General features: G+C 38.1%; 1 protein-coding gene across 1 annotated transcript; it reads right to left on the bottom strand.

Annotated features, from left to right (window-relative positions):
* Nucleotides 1-976: 976 nt before the first annotated feature.
* Lsm8 (LSM8 homolog, U6 small nuclear RNA associated) lies at nt 977-7,176 on the bottom strand. The gene is made up of 4 exons (XM_038321006.2): nt 7,019-7,176; nt 6,070-6,110; nt 3,499-3,626; nt 977-1,428 (listed from the first exon to the last, which is right to left on the bottom strand). Exons 1-4 carry the CDS (start codon nt 7,047-7,049, stop codon nt 1,338-1,340), a joined length of 291 nt encoding a protein of 96 aa, XP_038176934.1. The 5' UTR covers nt 7,050-7,176; the 3' UTR covers nt 977-1,337.
* Between the last annotated feature and the right edge of the window lie 11,384 nt (nt 7,177-18,560).

Raw genomic sequence — 18,560 nt, 5'->3', positions numbered from 1 at the left:
ATGACAACACTTCCCAACCTCTAACAAGGCCTGTGTTTTAATTAACCCAAAGAATGGCATCAATTTTGACAATTAAAGTGTTAAATAAACTCACCTCTGAACTCTGCAAAGAACCCACTCCATAACTTACACGAACTGTCCATTATCCTTTCCTTCTTAAGGTATCTTAAGTCATTAAAATTATGGCATTTAGGCCAAATACAGCCTGTCTGCACTGAAAGGGGCTCCACTGGGAAAACAACCAAACCTATGCAATTATTACCTACTGCTGCTTATGATGTAACTAGAGGCTAGCAACATTCTTAGACCTCATGGCCTTTCAAGTCTAAGGTTTACTATTTACATCTTTACAGAAATTCTTGCACTTTCACTTAAAAAATGGAAAACATTAAAAAAGGCTGATTTTATTTGAATTACAAGATAATACACACTTTTCTATTCTACCCAAAGATACCCATTTTGGCCCACACATAAAACTGTAAATATGTACACTGTGAAATCATGACCTACAACACTGCTTCCATGAATTCTTTCAGACTTTATGAAAGTTCAATAGAACGAGTGGAGAGAGACAGCAGAGCAGTGCTCTGGACTGAAGTCAATATCCACTGAACAAAACTCCTGTAATGGCAGATATTCCCCATGCTTTTTAAAAAGATTTAGCAGCACAACAGTATTTAAGATGCGCAGAATCTGTTTTCAGATACTGAATTCTGGGACCTTACTGGGCATCTAAAGATTTATCGACATCCTCCTGATCATTCTTTCCTATTTATTTTCATTGCAACTTAAGCTTGCAAGTTTTTCATTACTCAACCAAATTGTATATTCACATCTCTTAGACCTAAGGATCAAGTTTTTCAACCACTGTAGATCTACAGAGCAGTGGGATAAACATCTCAGGTACGACTCAGGTACTTGTAGAAGACAATTTACTATCTAGTTATTTTCTTAAAAAAAAAAAAAAAAAAAAAAAACGGTAAGAAATGTGTCTCTTTTATTACTATTATTATTCGCATGTATAAGTTATAATAATAGCCCAAGTTTTACAGCCAATTTTCCATAAATATTAAATTACCAAAAGCAATGGTATTTGCTAAGTTTTCAAAATGATTCTTAGACTTTTATATCATTTAGTAGAAAAATAAACCAGGCAACCACATTTATTAATTTAGGCAATGTTTCCCAATAAAAATGTAGAAATATTTAAATTTACATATTACAATGAACCAACACAAAGTCAAAATCCACAATTACACATTCATAAAAAATTCTCATCATCTTCAGGACAAGCAGATTTTATACAGGATTTACAGACACCTAAGCACTCTGAGTCTTCAGTGTGCGACGGAGTTCAGAGGTTCTGCTCGGATGTTCCCCAAGTCAAGCGCAGAGTCTGTCTCCTCATCAATTTCTCCAATAACAGCTCTATTATTAGCAAGGGAAAAAGAGTTAAATAACGCTGAAATAAACTTCCACGCATTTCTAAAATCCCATTAATTACTGCATCTTTTTTTTTTTTTTTTTTTTTTTGTTTTTCGAGACAGGGTTTCTCTGTGGCTTTGGAGCCTGTCCTGGAACTAGCTCTTGTAGACCAGGCTGGTCTCGAACTCACAGAGATCCACCTGCCTCTGCCTCCCGAGTGCTGGGATTAAAGGCGTGCGCCACCACCGCCCGGCTAATTACTGCATCTTATTTCATTCTTCCAAACATGTGGTCCTGAGAGAGAGCGGTAAAAACACGAACCATTTCCTGTAAGTCACGGCACTCAGGAAGTGAAGGTGGTGTGACAGGAACCAGCAGTAAAGAGATGCTGCAAAGTGTTGAACACCAGATCTTGGGAAAACTCATGGCTGATTCACTGCATTTTATTTACAGCCAAACAAAAGCCCCTGCGGGGCAACCGCAAGCTACTAACAAGACAGGAATCCATACAAACATCCTTAAAACTCTAAGTGTTTTCACAAGCTCTTAAAAGCAGGTTCTAGGCCCAGCAGGCCTAGGGTGAATGTTCAAGTTTGGTATCTTTTAACAAAGACAGGAGGCACTCTTAAGGAGGAACGAGTACACACACAGTGCGGCTGTGGGCAGAGGATAAGACCCCTCTGCTCTGGCTCATCCTTTACAACTCACATCATAATTTCTCCTAAGTCATCTCCAGAGAACATTTCATGACTCATAAACCCAAATTTGATTAAGGATCAATCAACCTACTTCCCAAATACAGACTTCAAATAAAGTTAAAGAGAATAAAGCATATATCCATTTTAAGATAAACTTACGGTATCCACTAATGAATTAAACTTAGTCTATTAAATGAAGTATCCCTATCATCTTACATATCCCTTCAAACCACCCAAAATTACTATATCTTTTGCTGTCCTGCAGTCATATTTTGACTCTTCAGTGAGTTCTAGAAACATTTAAATTAAATTTAAATTTTAGCCATGTAAGCAGATTAGACCTATAGTACTAATACTTGGAAACCTGAAGGAGAATGAAGTCAGTCTGGCCTGTGTAGCAAGCTCTAGGTCAGTCTGGGTTACATCTTTAAAAGGGGTGTGGGGGGGAGATCACCAAAACAAAAAAACAAAAACAAAAGGTCCCCAAAACTCCAAATTTAAAATTTAGTTCCTTGGTCACCAGCTACTTTTCAAATATCACAGCTACTCAAAGCAAGTAGATATAATACTGGAAAATGTTGATATTTAAGACATCCATCATCAGAAAAAGATTATTTTGAATAGTACCACTCAAAATGGCCGCAGTCTTTCTCAAATTGCCTCCTCTAAGATATTCTCAAACTAGATTAAATTCAACAACACAATGTGTTTTCACGGGACATGTTAAGTATATCCACTTCACTAAAAACAATAGCAGTTAAATGAACCTGAATTACTTAAAGATAGCTCAAACAGGAGATTTTTAAGGAGATTTTCCAAAATGTTAAAAAGTTTCTTTAAGGAACGATTTGGTGCGAAGCACAGTCCTTTCTTGGCCTACTCAGGCCACTTTCCTATTAGAAACACACGTGCATGTGTGTACACACACTACACACACACACACACACACACACACACACACACTAGTGGTTTAGGCTATTCAGAGGCTATGATAAAAGGTGGACCTAAAGTTCCAGGTCAGTCTAAGCAACTTTGGAAAGCCTGATCTCAAAATGTAAAAGAAAGAGAGCTGGAGAACACGTATCAGTGACAGACTGCCTGTTAGGCACATACAAGAGTCGTGGTTCAAAGGCCAACTCTCAATTAAGTAAACACAAATGAAGTCTCAGTAGGTAAATGTTTGGTTTGTTAAGTAAAGACTTCAACATAAAAAGTATAAATCAAATATAAGATAAGCTACATCTACAAAACAGATGAAAGCACAATTCTATTACATATGGATGACATCATATAAGTTGGGAAAAATCTCTCTTCCACAACACAAGCCCACCAGTAGTGAGAATGTACCCTCACTAAAATGACTTATTTTACTTACACATTGTCACCTCTCACAATGTATAATCCTAATACGACTTGTTCAACTCCTTGCGAAGAACTGAACACCCTCTCGTGGCTTTCGTCCAAAATCAAATTAATGGTCTGGTCAAAACCTTTTAGTGTTCCCTGGAAAAAAAAAAAAAAAAAAAAAAAAAAAAAAAAAAAAAAAAAAAAAAAGCAATAAATAAATAAATAAAATGCATTCTGGTTCTGAATATGTAAATCAAACTTACAACCATTTCAGCTGTCAGCTAAGTACTTATGTCTTCATGTATGCCCACGAGCAGACACAATGTCTCTGCAGTGCAGAAGTAGCCCATGACACAGACCTTACCTCTTACTTGTTTTATGATGGGGAAAACCTGTACAAAACTGACTATTGTACAGCTGCAAAGAACAGCCAGGCACTAGTATTTCCAAGTAAGGAAACTCACATAGTCCAGGAACTAGCACTAAGAGCAGAAACTAAAACAGGACAGGTTTGAGGGGAAATGATTTACTTTTTTTAACTTAATAATAAGAAGAACTACAAACCAGACAAATAACAGTTCACTGTATGTAACTTCTTAGTGAAAGGCACTGGCTAGAGGAACCCACTGCACAAATCACCTCAACTTTCCTTCACCATGGTGACAGTACTGTGTTTTGCTCATTTCAAATAACAAACCTACCTGATGCTCCAGAAATTAAATCATGGTTCAAGATTTCATGAACAGTAAATAGTAGATTCAGTACAGAAAAACAAGACAAGCTCCAGAGCCAGATCACAAAGTAACAATGATACTCTATTATAAACAGCACTTTTCAGAAATTAATCTAAAAATCTACACAAAATCACATGGAAGCTACACCTAACATTTAGTACATCCTTGCTGCTAATATTGTAACTTGTATGCATGTATTATTGAATTCTCTTGATATTACAATAGACATATATAGAACTGAAATAATCAGAAACTAAAGTTGAAGGAAATAATCAGGAATAGTTGTGTGGCCAAAGCAAAATGTAACATCACAAATAAGATTCTAAAGAAATATCTTATTTTGGACTTTGCTGGTTAATCTCTTGGGTTCACCATTAAACTCCCATGTTCTGGAAGTCATAATCATGAAGAATCAGAATGAATTAAAAAGAAACTTGGAATCTAGAAATTGGGAAGAAAAACAAATGAGATTATTTCCTATAGCAGTCAACCAACGGCAGTTATAATAAACCCCTATAAAAGTCCTCTTGCTTTCATTACACATGCAAAAGCTTTATCAGGTGACTACGTGACAAAGGCAGAACTACTGAATGTCAACACAATGGTTCTGTTTAGATTTTCTATAGGCATTTTCTAACAAAAATAAGAAATTTATAAACATGAGGTTTTCGAAAATCAGCTCTTTGCAAATTACCTGTTAATAGCAACGGGCTTCTTGCAGTGTTGAAACTAGCATATTCCTAATTACCCTTTCCTAATTGTCCGGATGACAAAATTCAGACTGTGAACTCACCACTACTACCACAAACAACAAAAAACCTACAAACTCGCTTCCTTTATTAAGAACAAGTAAGGGAAGTAACCTTGGTTTTGGAATAAAACACAATTTACAAGACCTTATAGTTTTGTTACTTTTATACTGAATCTCTGGAAAAGTAACTTTTTTTTCTAAGTTTGGGTCCTCATCTACAAAGTGGTAACTCTTCACAAGGTTGTTTGCAAACTAAGGAACACAAAAATTCCTAGCACAGGGTACATGCATCTAGTCTACAGTAGTCTATCCCTTGGACGGGGATTGCTCACTAAGAAGTAAGAAGAATCAAAAGGACTGAGAAGAAAAGGAAGTGGTTGAAGAGATGGCTCAGTGGATATGAGCATATACTGCTCTTCCAAAGGATCCTTCTTAGCATCCACACAGTGTGGCTTACAACTGCCTGTAACCCAGCTCCAGTGGATCTGACAAACACTTCTCGGTTCCTTGTGTAGTATACCCGCACACGCATGGCAGACACTCACAGAAACACACACAAACAGGATTAAAAATAAATCTTTAAGGAAAAACAAAATCAGGAATTGGAAAACATGAGATTAAATTAGTCTTTCAAGGAATACTGCAGAGATAGTAGATGAGGCAAGGGTCCCAAAGACCATAACCCAGTGAAGCCATAGTTAATTTAGTTTCTGAAACCACACTCGTTATTTTTAAAGAACAATAAAATCATAGAATACACATTCCTCAGACTGGATCTCCACACTGTTAAGCAACCTACACGAGCATATACATAATGCGCAAATTGTTAAAGATCTCTAAATTAAAATAAACAAAAGGAATGGAATGGAAATGAAAGATGCAAGAAGAAGATGAGTCAGTTTATTACAAACCTCTGCATTTCAGAGTATATGTCTTTAAGATTTAATAGCGAAGTTGGACTAGCAGTCAAGAAAGAGGGTCTGTCAAAATAGCTGAATCATAAGAACACTAGAATCTAGGTTATATTGTGGTACCTGAACATCAGAACAGAAATGGTACTTCAAATACACCCTCAATAAGCCCGCAGGAAAGAGGAAATGAAAATGCCACTCACCACAATCATTCTCCCATCAGAAGTGATAACAGCAACAGTTCCTGAGAACCGAGTTAAGGTCTGTATTTCTTAGAGACTACAAACTGTAAACTTTCAGCCTGGTAAGGAAATGGTTTCAAATTACTTAAAAAAGAAAAAGTGGGAGAATTAAGATTCAACACAGCCGCTGCTCATAAGGGAGAACAGTTTTTTTTTAAAAAAAAAAAAAAAAAAAAAAAACTTGTTTCAATTCTACCTTGAAAACGGTTCATCAAATGGAAGAAGTGACGTTTGACCCTGGTTTAAACAACAAGGGTTTCAATCTGACACCGAGCAAGACAATCCCTTCCATTTCTTCACCTCTGAAATAAAAACTGGATGCGTTCTTATCAACGCTGCATCATTTTAAGCATGTTAAGACCCTTCTAATCCAAGACCTGGTCATAATTGCTGCTATCAAGTTATAATCCTTACATCATGAAAAGTTCTCTGTATTTAACTTGTTTTTTTTCTTATGAACATAGGCTCAACGCACTGTTTCTGTCCTGACTTTAAAGCAGAAGTTCAATCTAAATCTTACACGGGCTCTGGAAAATTACTTACTAAACCCCATCAAAATTACAAGCTTTCTTTTAATTCCATCGCATAGACAGTTAAAGTGGAGGCATGGGTCCCGAAATTCAAATTTGAGAACCATCTTTCTATTTCTACTACAAACAGTAAGCCTGCGAGTAACTACACACTGATAGACCTGAGGAAAAACTTCACCTATTCCCAATGCTGGAACACACGAGCTTTAATCGGAAGGCTACTTGTGGAAACTTCTAACGACACTGGGGTCTGTGATGTACGCGGAAAAGCCCCGGGTCTGTGCGCAGGACCTCACCGCGGACGCCGACTCCGGCTTCCCCCCGCCCCTCGCCACGACCCCGCCACGGCCTGAGCAGCCGCAGCCCCCGCCCGAGGATACGGTTGATGTAGTTCTCCAAGGCAGACGTCATGCTGCTGGGCCCGGAGGTTCCGGGAATTGGAGACGAACCGGCAACAAGGAGATGAGACGCCGCCCGCCAGGAACACGTCCCGGTTCGCGCCCGCTCGTGGATACAAACACCGCGAGACGTGCGAGGCCTTAGCGGCAGCCAATCACAAGTCGAAAAAGCCGACCAAACAGGAAGCGGGGCGGTGCTGAGGAGTGTGCATGTGCTTCCGCCGGACTTCCGGATAGCGATCGCTAGGAGGAGCCAGACAAAGGCGGGAGAGGCGGAAGTGGGGCTCTCCGTGGAGGTGGGTGGAGGGAGAGGCGGGAGGGCGCGACCCGAGGGGAAGGGGCCACGGGGAAGGCTATGTGGCCTTCGCTGAAGGTGGTGTGGGAAGACCCACCGTTTCCGGAGACGCCCGAGAGAAGAAGTTTCCTCGGCGACTGGGGGAGGCGGAGAGCTTCTTTGTTCTCGTGGGCAACGTGGATGCCGGGTAGAGGGAGCTCTAGCTCTCCGGCAGGAGCCAAAAAAGTTCAAACAGGCGAATGGCACCGCCGTACAAAGTGAGCATGTTGTATCCACATGATGTACGTTTTCGGAGAATCCAACTTTTTTTTTTTTTTAAGATGCTTGTGTATTGTGAATTTTAAAAACGAAATTTATAAAAACGAAATTCAAATAGGTAAAGGTGTATGAACCTCCCTTAAGAAATAGATGGTCACCTTTCATTGATACACAGTCTCAGCTTTCCCTGGGGTGAAATTCTATAAAGAACCGATTAGAGAAAAGTGTAAAATAGGCACGACTGGGTTCTAATTCTGTCCCTGGTAATTGATGTCCCTGTTGTAAGTCACTGCAACTCTTCTTGACCTGAGTTTACTTAGATCCTACCATATCATTTTGTATATCTTGATAAAAGCAGGAAACTCCCCCCCCCCCCCGTGTGTGTGTGTATAAAACAGGAGGTTTTGCTCATGTTACTCAAGTTCTCAAAAGCTACATCTCCAGACTCCTCCCCCGCCCCCACACACTATATTTCCCCCAGCGGTATTTTCACTTAAAGATTGGAAATGAGGAATCCGCACACATAATAATGGGAGGGGCGTGGGGAAGCAGTATTTTGTTGTTGTTTTTCAAAGTCTTTCTTAGCTGAAGAATTACAGCTTTGGAATGATTTAACTCTCCGTGCCTTGGTTTTACTTTCTGGTAATTGGAGAAAATGACAGTTATTGAATCATCAAACTTGGAGAACTAAAAGAATTCCTTTAAAGCTTTCTATACAAATTCTAGCTGTTATTATACAAGAAAGTAGACTGCATCATAAGTAACTTTTTTTTATCACCCTGAAACTTATTCTAACATTTTGTGTACTGTCATATTTTCTAATGGGACAAAAAGAATGGCAGACATTCTAAGTGCTTTATGGAAGGGTGATATGTGGTGTGTCACAGTATTGCAAAACTTACAAAGAGATTTAAGTTAGGGCTTGAGGAAAAGTACAAACACTTCAGGGAAATGGGCTGGATGCTATTGTTTAGTGAAGCTATGAAGTGAAGTTAAGCTGTCAGGAGCCCCAGTATGAGTTCTTGGTTCACTGCAGTAACAATAGGAAGGGAAGGAACTGTAGCCAGCTTGAACACGGTAAACCTGGCTCTGGCAGGCCACGCCCTTTTTCCTGTTCCCTCTACCTTGCTAATAACCATTAGACTACATTCCTAAAGCTAACCCCCCAGGTCCATTCCTTTATTTGGCCACTTCCTCCTTCTGAGGCTGACTACCAAGGTTAAGCTGTCAAAGTACTGAAGTGGAGCAATCAACGCCTCCTTTGGCTCACCTCATTAAATGCCCAATGAAAATAAGCACCTCATCCTAACAGGGCTTCATTACCTTTATAAATCACCATTTTCCTATGGGCCACACCTATCTCCTCTCTATCCAGAGACAGTCTTTTGTGCCCCCCACCAAATACCCTCTACCCTTCTCCATGGCCTCTTTTGTCCCCTCTCCCTTGTTTTTTTTCCCCCTTCTTTCTCTTCCTCTATCTCCTGTTTTTTTATCCCTGCCCTCTGTCCCTCTGGGGCAAATAAATCTCTTTTGTATGGAGAACTTGGTCTTGGGTGTCTTGAGCCAATTTCAAGGTTCCCTACAGGAATGATAGAAAAAAATATATGTGATCAGAAGACAGAGGATAAGAAAGGAAATGCTGTGTCCATATATAACAATTTATGGCTAGCGTGGTAATAGCAGTTGATGAACCAGTAGGTTAGAAATAAAAGATACAACTGTTAAAGTAGATAACTTATAGAACTGTACAAATGTCAGTCAATCAACAATATATAGCCAGTATTTTGTGTGTGTGTGTGTGTGTGTGTGTGTGTGTGTGTGTGAGAGAGAGAGAGAGAGAGAGAGAGAGAGAGAGAGAGAGAGAGAGAGAGAGAGGGCGGGGGGGGGGGTATGGAAGTCACAGGAAAAACATTCAGAACTCAATTCTCTCCTTCCACCTAGAGACCACAAGAACCAAACTCAAGTACAATAAACATTGATCTGCTAAGCCACCTCCTCAGTTTCTACCCTGTTTTCAGTTGGTTTTGTCTCCATGAGATATTTTGTTACTGTCAGAGCTTTTGATTGCAGTCAAGCTCCATTGGGCACCACTGTCATTGCCAGTGTTACCCATGACAAGTATTAGTAATGTCCCTGAAGTGAAGCATGTGATCTAGACAGAGGGTGCGTGCTTAGCCCCACACACTTTCCTCAGATTGCAGGTTAGGACAATAACAAAGCAGGAGAGGCAGACTCTTTCTGGTGCATTTTGTCAATTTCTTCTTCAGTGTTACACATTGATGTTATTGTTGCTCAGTTTCTCTGATGAGAATTGGCAAATTATAGTCTGTAGCCAGAATTTTTGTAAACACATTTTGCTGTCACAAAGCCACAACCATTAATATTTTTACTATATGTGGCTGCTTCCAGGCTTCAGTAGCACAACTGAGTAAAACCAGGAGACACGGTAAACCTAAAATATTTACTAACTAGCTCTAGATCTCACTTCTGACCAACAAATGAAATTCTCAAGATTTTATGACTGTATTACCAAACCCACTGCTCTGATCTGTCTCAATGCTATAAAGCTTGCTTCTAGCTGGCTTTGAGATAGAATTCCTCCATTGTTTTGAACCTATCATCTTGTACCAAGAGTAAATAAACACATCAAACTAGACTTTGAAAGGATGACTGTGTTATTTCCTCCCTCTTTCCTTCCCTGTTATTGTCATTTCAATCAAGAACGTGCAGATATTTTTCCAACTCAATTATCATGTAATGACATTTTCTCATGCATGAATACGATAGAAAATAATTATCGTTATTTTAGCTTATGCACCAGAAAGCTAAATTAAAATCACAAATCATATCATAACAATGCAATGAATTGGAACAATTTCATAGCAGACATTTAAAACAAATAAGTAATTCAAATTTAAGACAGCTATTTGTGGAGATTAGTAATGTTCATTTTTCAGGTATTCGACACCTGAGCTCCCCCTGTGTCTCTCAGGAATTCTCTATAATATAGGTGGGAGAAAAAACTCAATGTATCATGCATCCATTTTCTTTGAGTTTTCTTGTAATGACAGTCTTGGATTGTGCTTAAGACTACTCTAGACTTTTACTTGGGTACTAGTGTTGCAAACAACAGTACATACAAGCAACCTTTTCTATTATGCACATTAGCAACAGCAAGTTCATAATATGATTTTAAGCAACAACAGAGATTTCATTCAAAAGTTCTTGATGCTGTCAGTCGTGACTCCATTTTTATCCTTGTAGATCTATCTTTCCCTAGGAGCTAGACTTGTTTTTGTGCATAGCCTTTTTTATCCAATGACAACATTAATTGATCTCATGTGCTTCTAAAACTGTCCACAGAATCTTCTTGGAGCCTCTATAGAACAAAGAAACTTCATTCATAGGAGTTCTTAGGATATTGTTCTTGTTTACTTGTCTGATATATGGCAAATGCCCATTTCTGAACCAGTCCCTTTGCTTAGGTTCAAAGATCTCTCTCCAGAGTTTAACCTAGGAATAAGGGCTGTCTACACAAACCACATGACTGGTTTAAACAGGGAATAGATGCGTTCTAAAGAAAACCAAACTCCTTTCTGTTGGAAATAAAAGGGAACAGAGGCTGAGGAAGCAACCAACAAATACCTACTATTAATAAGATATATTTAAATCTAATTGAATATAGGTCTATGCTGGCTAATTTTATGTTAACTTGACACAAGCTAAAGTCATCTGAGAGGAGGGAACCTAAATTAAGAGCTTCCATAAGACTGTAGACGAGCTTGTAAGGCATTGTCTTAATTAGTAATTGAGGTGGAAGGGCCTAGTCCACTGGGGGTGATGGCCATCCTTGAGTTGGTGGCCCTGGGTTCTATAAGAAAGACTGTGCAAGCCAGGGAAGCAACTCAGAAAGCAGCACTCCTCCATGCCATCTACATCTGTTCCTGCCTCTATGTTCCTGCCCTGTTAGAGTTTCTAACCTGACTTCCTTTAGTGATGAATTATGCTGTAGAAGTGTAAGCCAGATAAACCCTTTTGTCCCTAAGTGGCTTTTGGTTGTGCTGTTTCATCACAGTAATAGTACCCTAACTAGGACAAGGTCTAAGATTAAGATAGTTAATCAATTTAGGTATACTGGGTTGAATCATATTCTGTGTGCATGTGCATATACATGTGTCTGTAATACCTACAGTATTGCTAAATTATTTTTTCTTTTATATTAACTGTGGTTGAGGTTTTGTACATAAATAGAGCTTAGCTTTAGTCTGGAAATAAATATATAATATACAGCATACAATTTCTAGCCTTTTAGCAGGAAGCACTAAGGTCGTATCATTGGGAATATAATAGCTATCCTTGGAGACTCAAGCCCATGAACATTCTGGACAAGAGAATTAGCCACAGTCACTGCTGACTCAGGGCACAGAGAGGCTTTCCTCCAGTATCTAAGGCAGCGGTTCTCAACCTTCCTAATGCTGTGACCATTTAACATAGTTCCTCATATTGGGGTGACCCGCCAACCATAAAATTATCTTCATTGCTACTTTATAACTAATTTTAATACCATTATGAATCATAACATAAATTTCTTGGAGACAGATGTTTCACAAATGGCTTGCAACCCACAGGTTGAGAACCACTATCCAGGGAGCTTCACCAGCTCACCATGCTTTCAAACAGCTTCTGCAAGAAAATTATCCCTTTCTTTGTTGACAATGTAATTCCTTACCATTTTCCTTTGAGCTGACTTTCAACCATCCCCATGTCTTACAGTGCTATATAGATTGCATTGAATGAAATGTACAAAATAAACAGTGTTGTAAATCCAAAAAACTATACCCTTTTATGTGTAAGAAGTATTTTATAACTTACCTCCTACACAAGTGTGTGGTTTAATGATAGTGTTTGTGTGCATCCTCAGAACTCTGTGACATGAAAGACAGGTTGTTTGCATGAAAATTGGTTTCATTTAAAAGGCATTATTCGAAGGAACATTGCATATGAATAACTGGTATTCTATAGCCTTTTAGTTTTAAAGGTTGATTTGATACCTATCTCAGGTATTCAGTCAGAGCATTGCTAATGATATGATGTGCTAATATTTCTTCTGTCTTTAGTACCAGGACGGGACTACAGAGCTGTATTAAAATTTTCATGAGAAGATACAAAATAATATGTTGCACTTTAGTATCCACGATAATAAATAGTAACATGTATCTATGTGCAGTGATATTGAAACAAATAGATCATAGTGGTTTTGCCATGATATCGGGTTCCTGTGAGTTTGAAGCTAAGCTTGTTTATATAGTGAGTTTCAAGCCAACCAGTGCTGCACGTTTAGGCCCTCAAAAAAATAAAATTACTTAAATTGTTATCCTTGTGGTTTTATAGTTAATGTGTCTTTTTTGTTGTTGTTATTTTGTTTAGTTGTTTTTGTTTTGGGCAAACTGACTCTATTGCTATTTCTTACAGGAGTATGAAGGAGAGGTTACATATAGGGGCGTGAGTAACTTAAAAATGGTGTTATCAGAAAATTCATCCTAGGTTAGATGTTACTGAAGCTAGACCGTAGACTCTCTTCTTGTAGAGATCTCTGTAGACTTCTGAGAACAAGGATAGATTGGGATAGTATTAATTGTAGAAATTCAAAGTATCTTTCAAAAGTTAATTTAAGGAAAGAAAGTCTGTTTGCAAAAATGTAATATACAATGAAATTATATGTATCTTATAGATAGTGAAAATAATGAACATTGTTTGCTTATGACTAATTTGAAGGAAATGAACTTTATCTTTTTGTATGTACTTGTGATCTTATAATACAAATGTAATGTTGTCATTTATATTGAAGGGATCCCAGGAGTCCATAAAGTTGAACACTGAAAGCTAGACCATGGGATGCAGAGAAACAGCATCATTTTCACATTTCTGTTTGTTTCAATGGCAGAAAGTATTAACATTCATAAGGCAGGGTAATACATTTCAGTAGCATGCTCAGAAATGAAAATGTGGAAGGAAATTGGTAAGAAAGTGCCTTGGCCTAAGGAGAAATGTCCCGTTAGGCAGAAGCAATAAGCTTCTTGATCAGAATTACTATTTCAAAGTTTGTTATGTCAAAGTCAGATGTTACTGAACATTCGTATAATGTAAGTATGTGTTCAGCCTTGGTTATCAAATGCCTAATGATAACTGGCCTCTCTAGTCATGCTGAGTCTAGATTGTTTGGCACTCAAACTCTTTTTTGAACTAAGCACCTTAAATACAACCTGGTGATCTCTGTTGGTTAATGTGACAACTTTCTGAAAGCTCTTGATTTCATTCACACTGATGAGCTTGTTTCTCTCTGTGAAAAGTTGTCCCATCCCAGGACCTAATGGCTTCATGGAGATGCACACCACTTCATTGGAATCAATCTACAGATGCTGTATTCCTGAAAACTTTGTTTCATGGCTCATGTTTCTCATGTTTGGCAACTACCTCTTATATTATTTATGTATGCTTTAATACCGATGCTTAAATATTGTTTTAAGTCATATTAAAATCTTTTGTAGTTTGGAGCTTTTCCCTTAAGGAAATAGATTTTTGCTTAAGTCATTTAGTTCTGCTAATATGAAGAATCAATATTTGGGGGGGGGGGGGTACAGGTCTCACACTATAATCTAGACTGGCCTTACACACAACAGCAATAACCCTGCATTAGGCTCCCAGGTATGGAGATTATAGGTATAAGCCATCATAGCCAGCTGAAACCTCAGTTTTTGAAGAAAAAAAGATGTGTAGTTATTTGAGTACCTACCTTGATTGAATTAAAGTTATCAAACAAATTAAACATTTCTTATTTCTTATTTAGACTAGCTCTCTCTGTGTGTATATGTATGTAAGAGAGAGGGGGGGGAGAGTTTTATCAAGATGTAACAAAATAGTTGAGACAACTTTAAAAAGAGGATTGAATTCTTTTGTCTGTCACTTTCAAAGCTTTTATCCTACTGTCACTTGGCCATGGTTGCCTTAGCCCTGTGGCAGCATAATCCTCCATGATAGAAAAGCCTTTTAAGAGAGGCTGTTCACCACATTGCCATCAGGAAACATAGATAAAGATGCTAGAGTGCCCACTGTCGCCTTCAGAAGCCCCTTCTTTAACCAAACATCCTTTCTGCTGGGTCTCACTTCCTAAAAGCTCATAACCTCCAATTGCTCCACATGATTATTTGGGAGGCATTCAAGACTTGAAACCTAACACTCTATTCATGTTCATTTATTGTCATCTTTTCTTTCGAATGAGCCATTTGTTGTCTCTGCCTCACAACTTTGATGCCAAGTTCTTTCTCCCCACGCCACCTGTAGTGAGGAGCGCTGTGGGCGACTTCCTGCTGCCCTGCTTTCGGCTGGCTTTACACCCGAAATAATTACACGGAAACTGTATTCTTTTAAACATTGCCTGGCTCATTAGTTTCAGCCTCTTACTCACAGCTTGACTAACCCATATCGAATAATCTGTGTAACACCATGAATGGTGTCTTACCCGGAAAGATTCAGCATGTCTGACCTGGTGGCTGACTTCATCGCATCTGTCTGAGGAGAGGCAGGGCAGTCTGGCTAACTTAGGAGAGGCGTGGCATCTGTCTGAGCCATCTACCTCACTTCCTTCTTCCTGTTCTGTCTACTCCACCCACCTAAGGGCTGGCCAAGGCAGTTTCTTTATTAAAACAGAAGATTCTCCCACATCAGCCACCCCCCACCATCTGCTTCCCATTAATATGCCTAAACGTTCCCCAGTGTCTTACTGATGGTAGCCAGAGTTGCCTAATCCTCCTTCTGACTTGTGGCACTGGATGATGCATTTTTTTTGCTCTACTTTTAATAGATGCAATCTTCCTTCTCTGATGACTAGGACAGTTCATTCTCCTCTCCTGTTTAGTGTTATTTGCCTGCAGAAGCTTTTTACAGAGAGGGGGAAGGGAGGGAGGGAGGGAAGGAGAGAGGGAGGGAGGGAGGAAATAGTGTGGAATATTTAATTATGTAAAAATGTTTAACATTTGTGTATGCTGCAGAATATTTCACTGTGTAAAGGTGGGTTTCTTTTGTTTATGCAACATTTGTTTAACAATGTAAAGATATGTTCCATTTTTTTCACCTTGCTTCCCTAAGGCACCTGATTGGTCTAATAAAGAACTGAATGATAAATAGGTAGATAAAGGATAGGCAGAGCTGGTGGACAAAAAGAATAAATAGGAAGGGAAATCTAGGCTTGAGAGAAGAACAAGGAAGGATAGAAGAGAATGAGGAGAAGACCAGGCATCCAAAAGCCAGAAATGAGAAACAGTGAAAGTAAGATACACAGAAGGAAAGAAAAGTAAAAAGCCCTGAGGCGAAAGGTAGATAAAGAGAGACAGGTTAATTTAAGTTAAAAGAGTTAGCCAGAAACAAGCCTAAATTAGGCCAAGCATTCATAACTAATAATAAGTTAAGGTATTCATAACTAATAATAACTCTCCATGTCATGACTTGGGAGCTGGTTGGTGGTGCAAAAGAAAAAGGCTGGTACAAAATAGAACAAGAGATCAAGCTAACCCCTTCCTTTTCTCTCTATTACTGTTGCTCTGAAGTTGGGTTGCCATTCTACATTTCTGTATTATCTGTAATACATACTCCTATGGTTTTACATATTTCATATACATGTTATCATTGCAGCTTGCTTTCAAATTTGCCATTGTCTAGGGAAAAAGGTAATATATCTAGATTTAGCTATTGGTCCATTCTGTATTTCTATTATATAAATTAATGACAAGTTAAATCTAAATGGGGAGATCATATTTTTTACATTTATTTGAGTGATTATTTTAATATTACCTGCTACCAACTGTAGACCAACGATCCTGTATCACCTTTAGCCTTAGAGATCAATTGAGGGATGAATTGATGAAGCACATGCCTGTATCTCACAATTATTGATCTTAGAATAAATGGATAACATCCTAGAAAGTTGTTTTCATTTTATTTCCACAGTTTGTACTTGAAAACATTATTCACTAACTAGGAAATGTGGTCGTTTTATTAGTTTCTATTTGTTTTCCTCATATCTTTTTACCCTATCTAATTCTGCTGATTATTTACATAAAATTTCTCTCAGTTTTCCATGTTTGCTAATCTCTGAACCACTCCCTGACTTGGAATCACTCTTATTCTTATCTGAACCTAATGCGATTTTCCAAATGAGTTCATGCATCTAATTTCTCCCTCTTGTGGTTATTCTTCATTTGCTACAAAAGTGCTTTCCTTAAATGAACCGACAACTTTATCTATAGAGAGATAGGAAATGTTTTAGACTCTCTGAGCTAGGTGACCTTTGTCTTTGCTAGGCAACTCTTCATCTTTGCTATTGAATTAGGTTAATTTCCACAAATGGCACATGGCTCTGCATACACTCTCACAAAACTTCATTTATAAACAAATGTCAATCAGACATATCTATGTCAGGATACTAGTCTACTGACAGCTAGTTTATAACAAATTGCATCATGGGTCTTCCTATCAAAGCCTTCATATTTTCCATAGGACGAATGGTATTTATGTATCATTCTTCAGAATCATACAACAATCTTACCACTTGTCGTTAGTTGTTTAAAATACAGAGGTTATTTGCATTCTGACTTGTTCTGTATAACCCTTATCATTATGTAGTTGATATAAAAGCCAAGTTACTATATGTTTTTATAACTGTTGGGGCATTTAATACATAAACATATATGGATAAATGAGATGAAACCTTTTCACATATGTACAAAACATTCTAGAAATATTTGTGAAAGTTTACATTTGCTAGCAAAGGGTTTCAAATTAAACAACAATCTTGCTATATAAAATTGGCAGATTATATCTTGCTAACATCTTAACTAATGTTATGTATGTTCTTTAGATAAAATAGAGTATATGATTCTTTTCTTCTCAGTAATTGAGATCAAACCCAAGGTTTTGCACAAAGTAGTCAAGTGCTCTGTAGAGGAAAATCTAATTACAGTTTTAAAACCTGTGATCCTCCAATTCTTTTTCTGGGACAGATCATAAGCATAAGGGAATTGCTATGAAAAAATGCAATGATTTCTATGTAAGTATATTAATTGCAGTATATTAATTATATGGTTTAATATACCAAATAATTGTCCAAAAGTAAAGAATTGTTTCCAAAATACAAATGTTGATAATGGCAAAGAAAAGCTATTATTCATTTCAGACATTCAGGATTTCTCTAATATTCAATTATCAATGTAATTCACTGCATAAATGAAAAGGGAATACTTTTCATTAAGACGGGTGATAAAATAATAACGGTGGTTGCTGCCACAGCTATTCAACATTGTAGTTGTGTTCTTAGTGTATTGAGGTGGAACGAAGCACAGAAAGCATAAGGATTGGAAATGAAAAGTTCAAGAGTGCTGGCTAGTTTTAAGGTGACACAAACTCGAGTCACTGGAAAAGAGGGAACCTCAGTTGAGAAAAGACCTCCATAAGATCTGGCTGTAAAGCATTTTCTTAATTAATTGTTGACATGGGAGGGCCCTGCTCATTGTGGGTGCTACCACCCTTGTGCTGGTGGTTCTGGGTTCTATAAGAAAGAAGGCTAGCAAGCCACAAGAAGGAAGCCAGTAAGCAGCACTCCTCTATGACTTCTGCATCAGCTCCTGCCTTTAGGTTCCTGCCTTGTTTGAATTCATGTCCTGACTTCCTTTAGTGATGAACAGTGCTGTGGAAGTGTAATCCAAATAACCCTTTCTTCCCCAAGTTGCTTTTGGGCATGGTGTTTCACCATGGCAGTCGTAACTCTGACTGAGACGTTCAAGTATCCTGATTTGATAATATGATGACTTTGTATGTAGACAACACAAAGATATTCATAAACTATTGGGGTTAAGTTGAATTTAGCAGTAGACAGGAAGTTCAACATATGACAAGAAAAGTGCCAAAATGAACAGACAT

The sequence above is a fragment of the Arvicola amphibius genome, chromosome 2 (genome assembly GCF_903992535.2).
Source record: "Arvicola amphibius chromosome 2, mArvAmp1.2, whole genome shotgun sequence".
Classification (NCBI taxonomy): Eukaryota; Metazoa; Chordata; class Mammalia; order Rodentia; family Cricetidae; genus Arvicola; species Arvicola amphibius.
This window is presented reverse-complemented; position numbering and strand designations above follow the sequence as displayed.

Bases quoted from the DNA above. Each gene is read 5' to 3' on its own strand.
- Lsm8 (XM_038321006.2), bottom strand. From the start codon at position 7,049: ATGACGTCTGCCTTGGAGAACTACATCAACC. The intron at 3,627-6,069 runs GTGAGTGGCATT...TTTTTTTTCCAG, and splicing joins CTGATGGGAGAATGATTGTG to GGAACACTAAAAGGTTTTGA. The intron at 1,429-3,498 runs GTAAGTAAAATA...TGCTAATAATAG, and splicing joins ATTGTGAGAGGTGACAATGT to AGCTGTTATTGGAGAAATTG.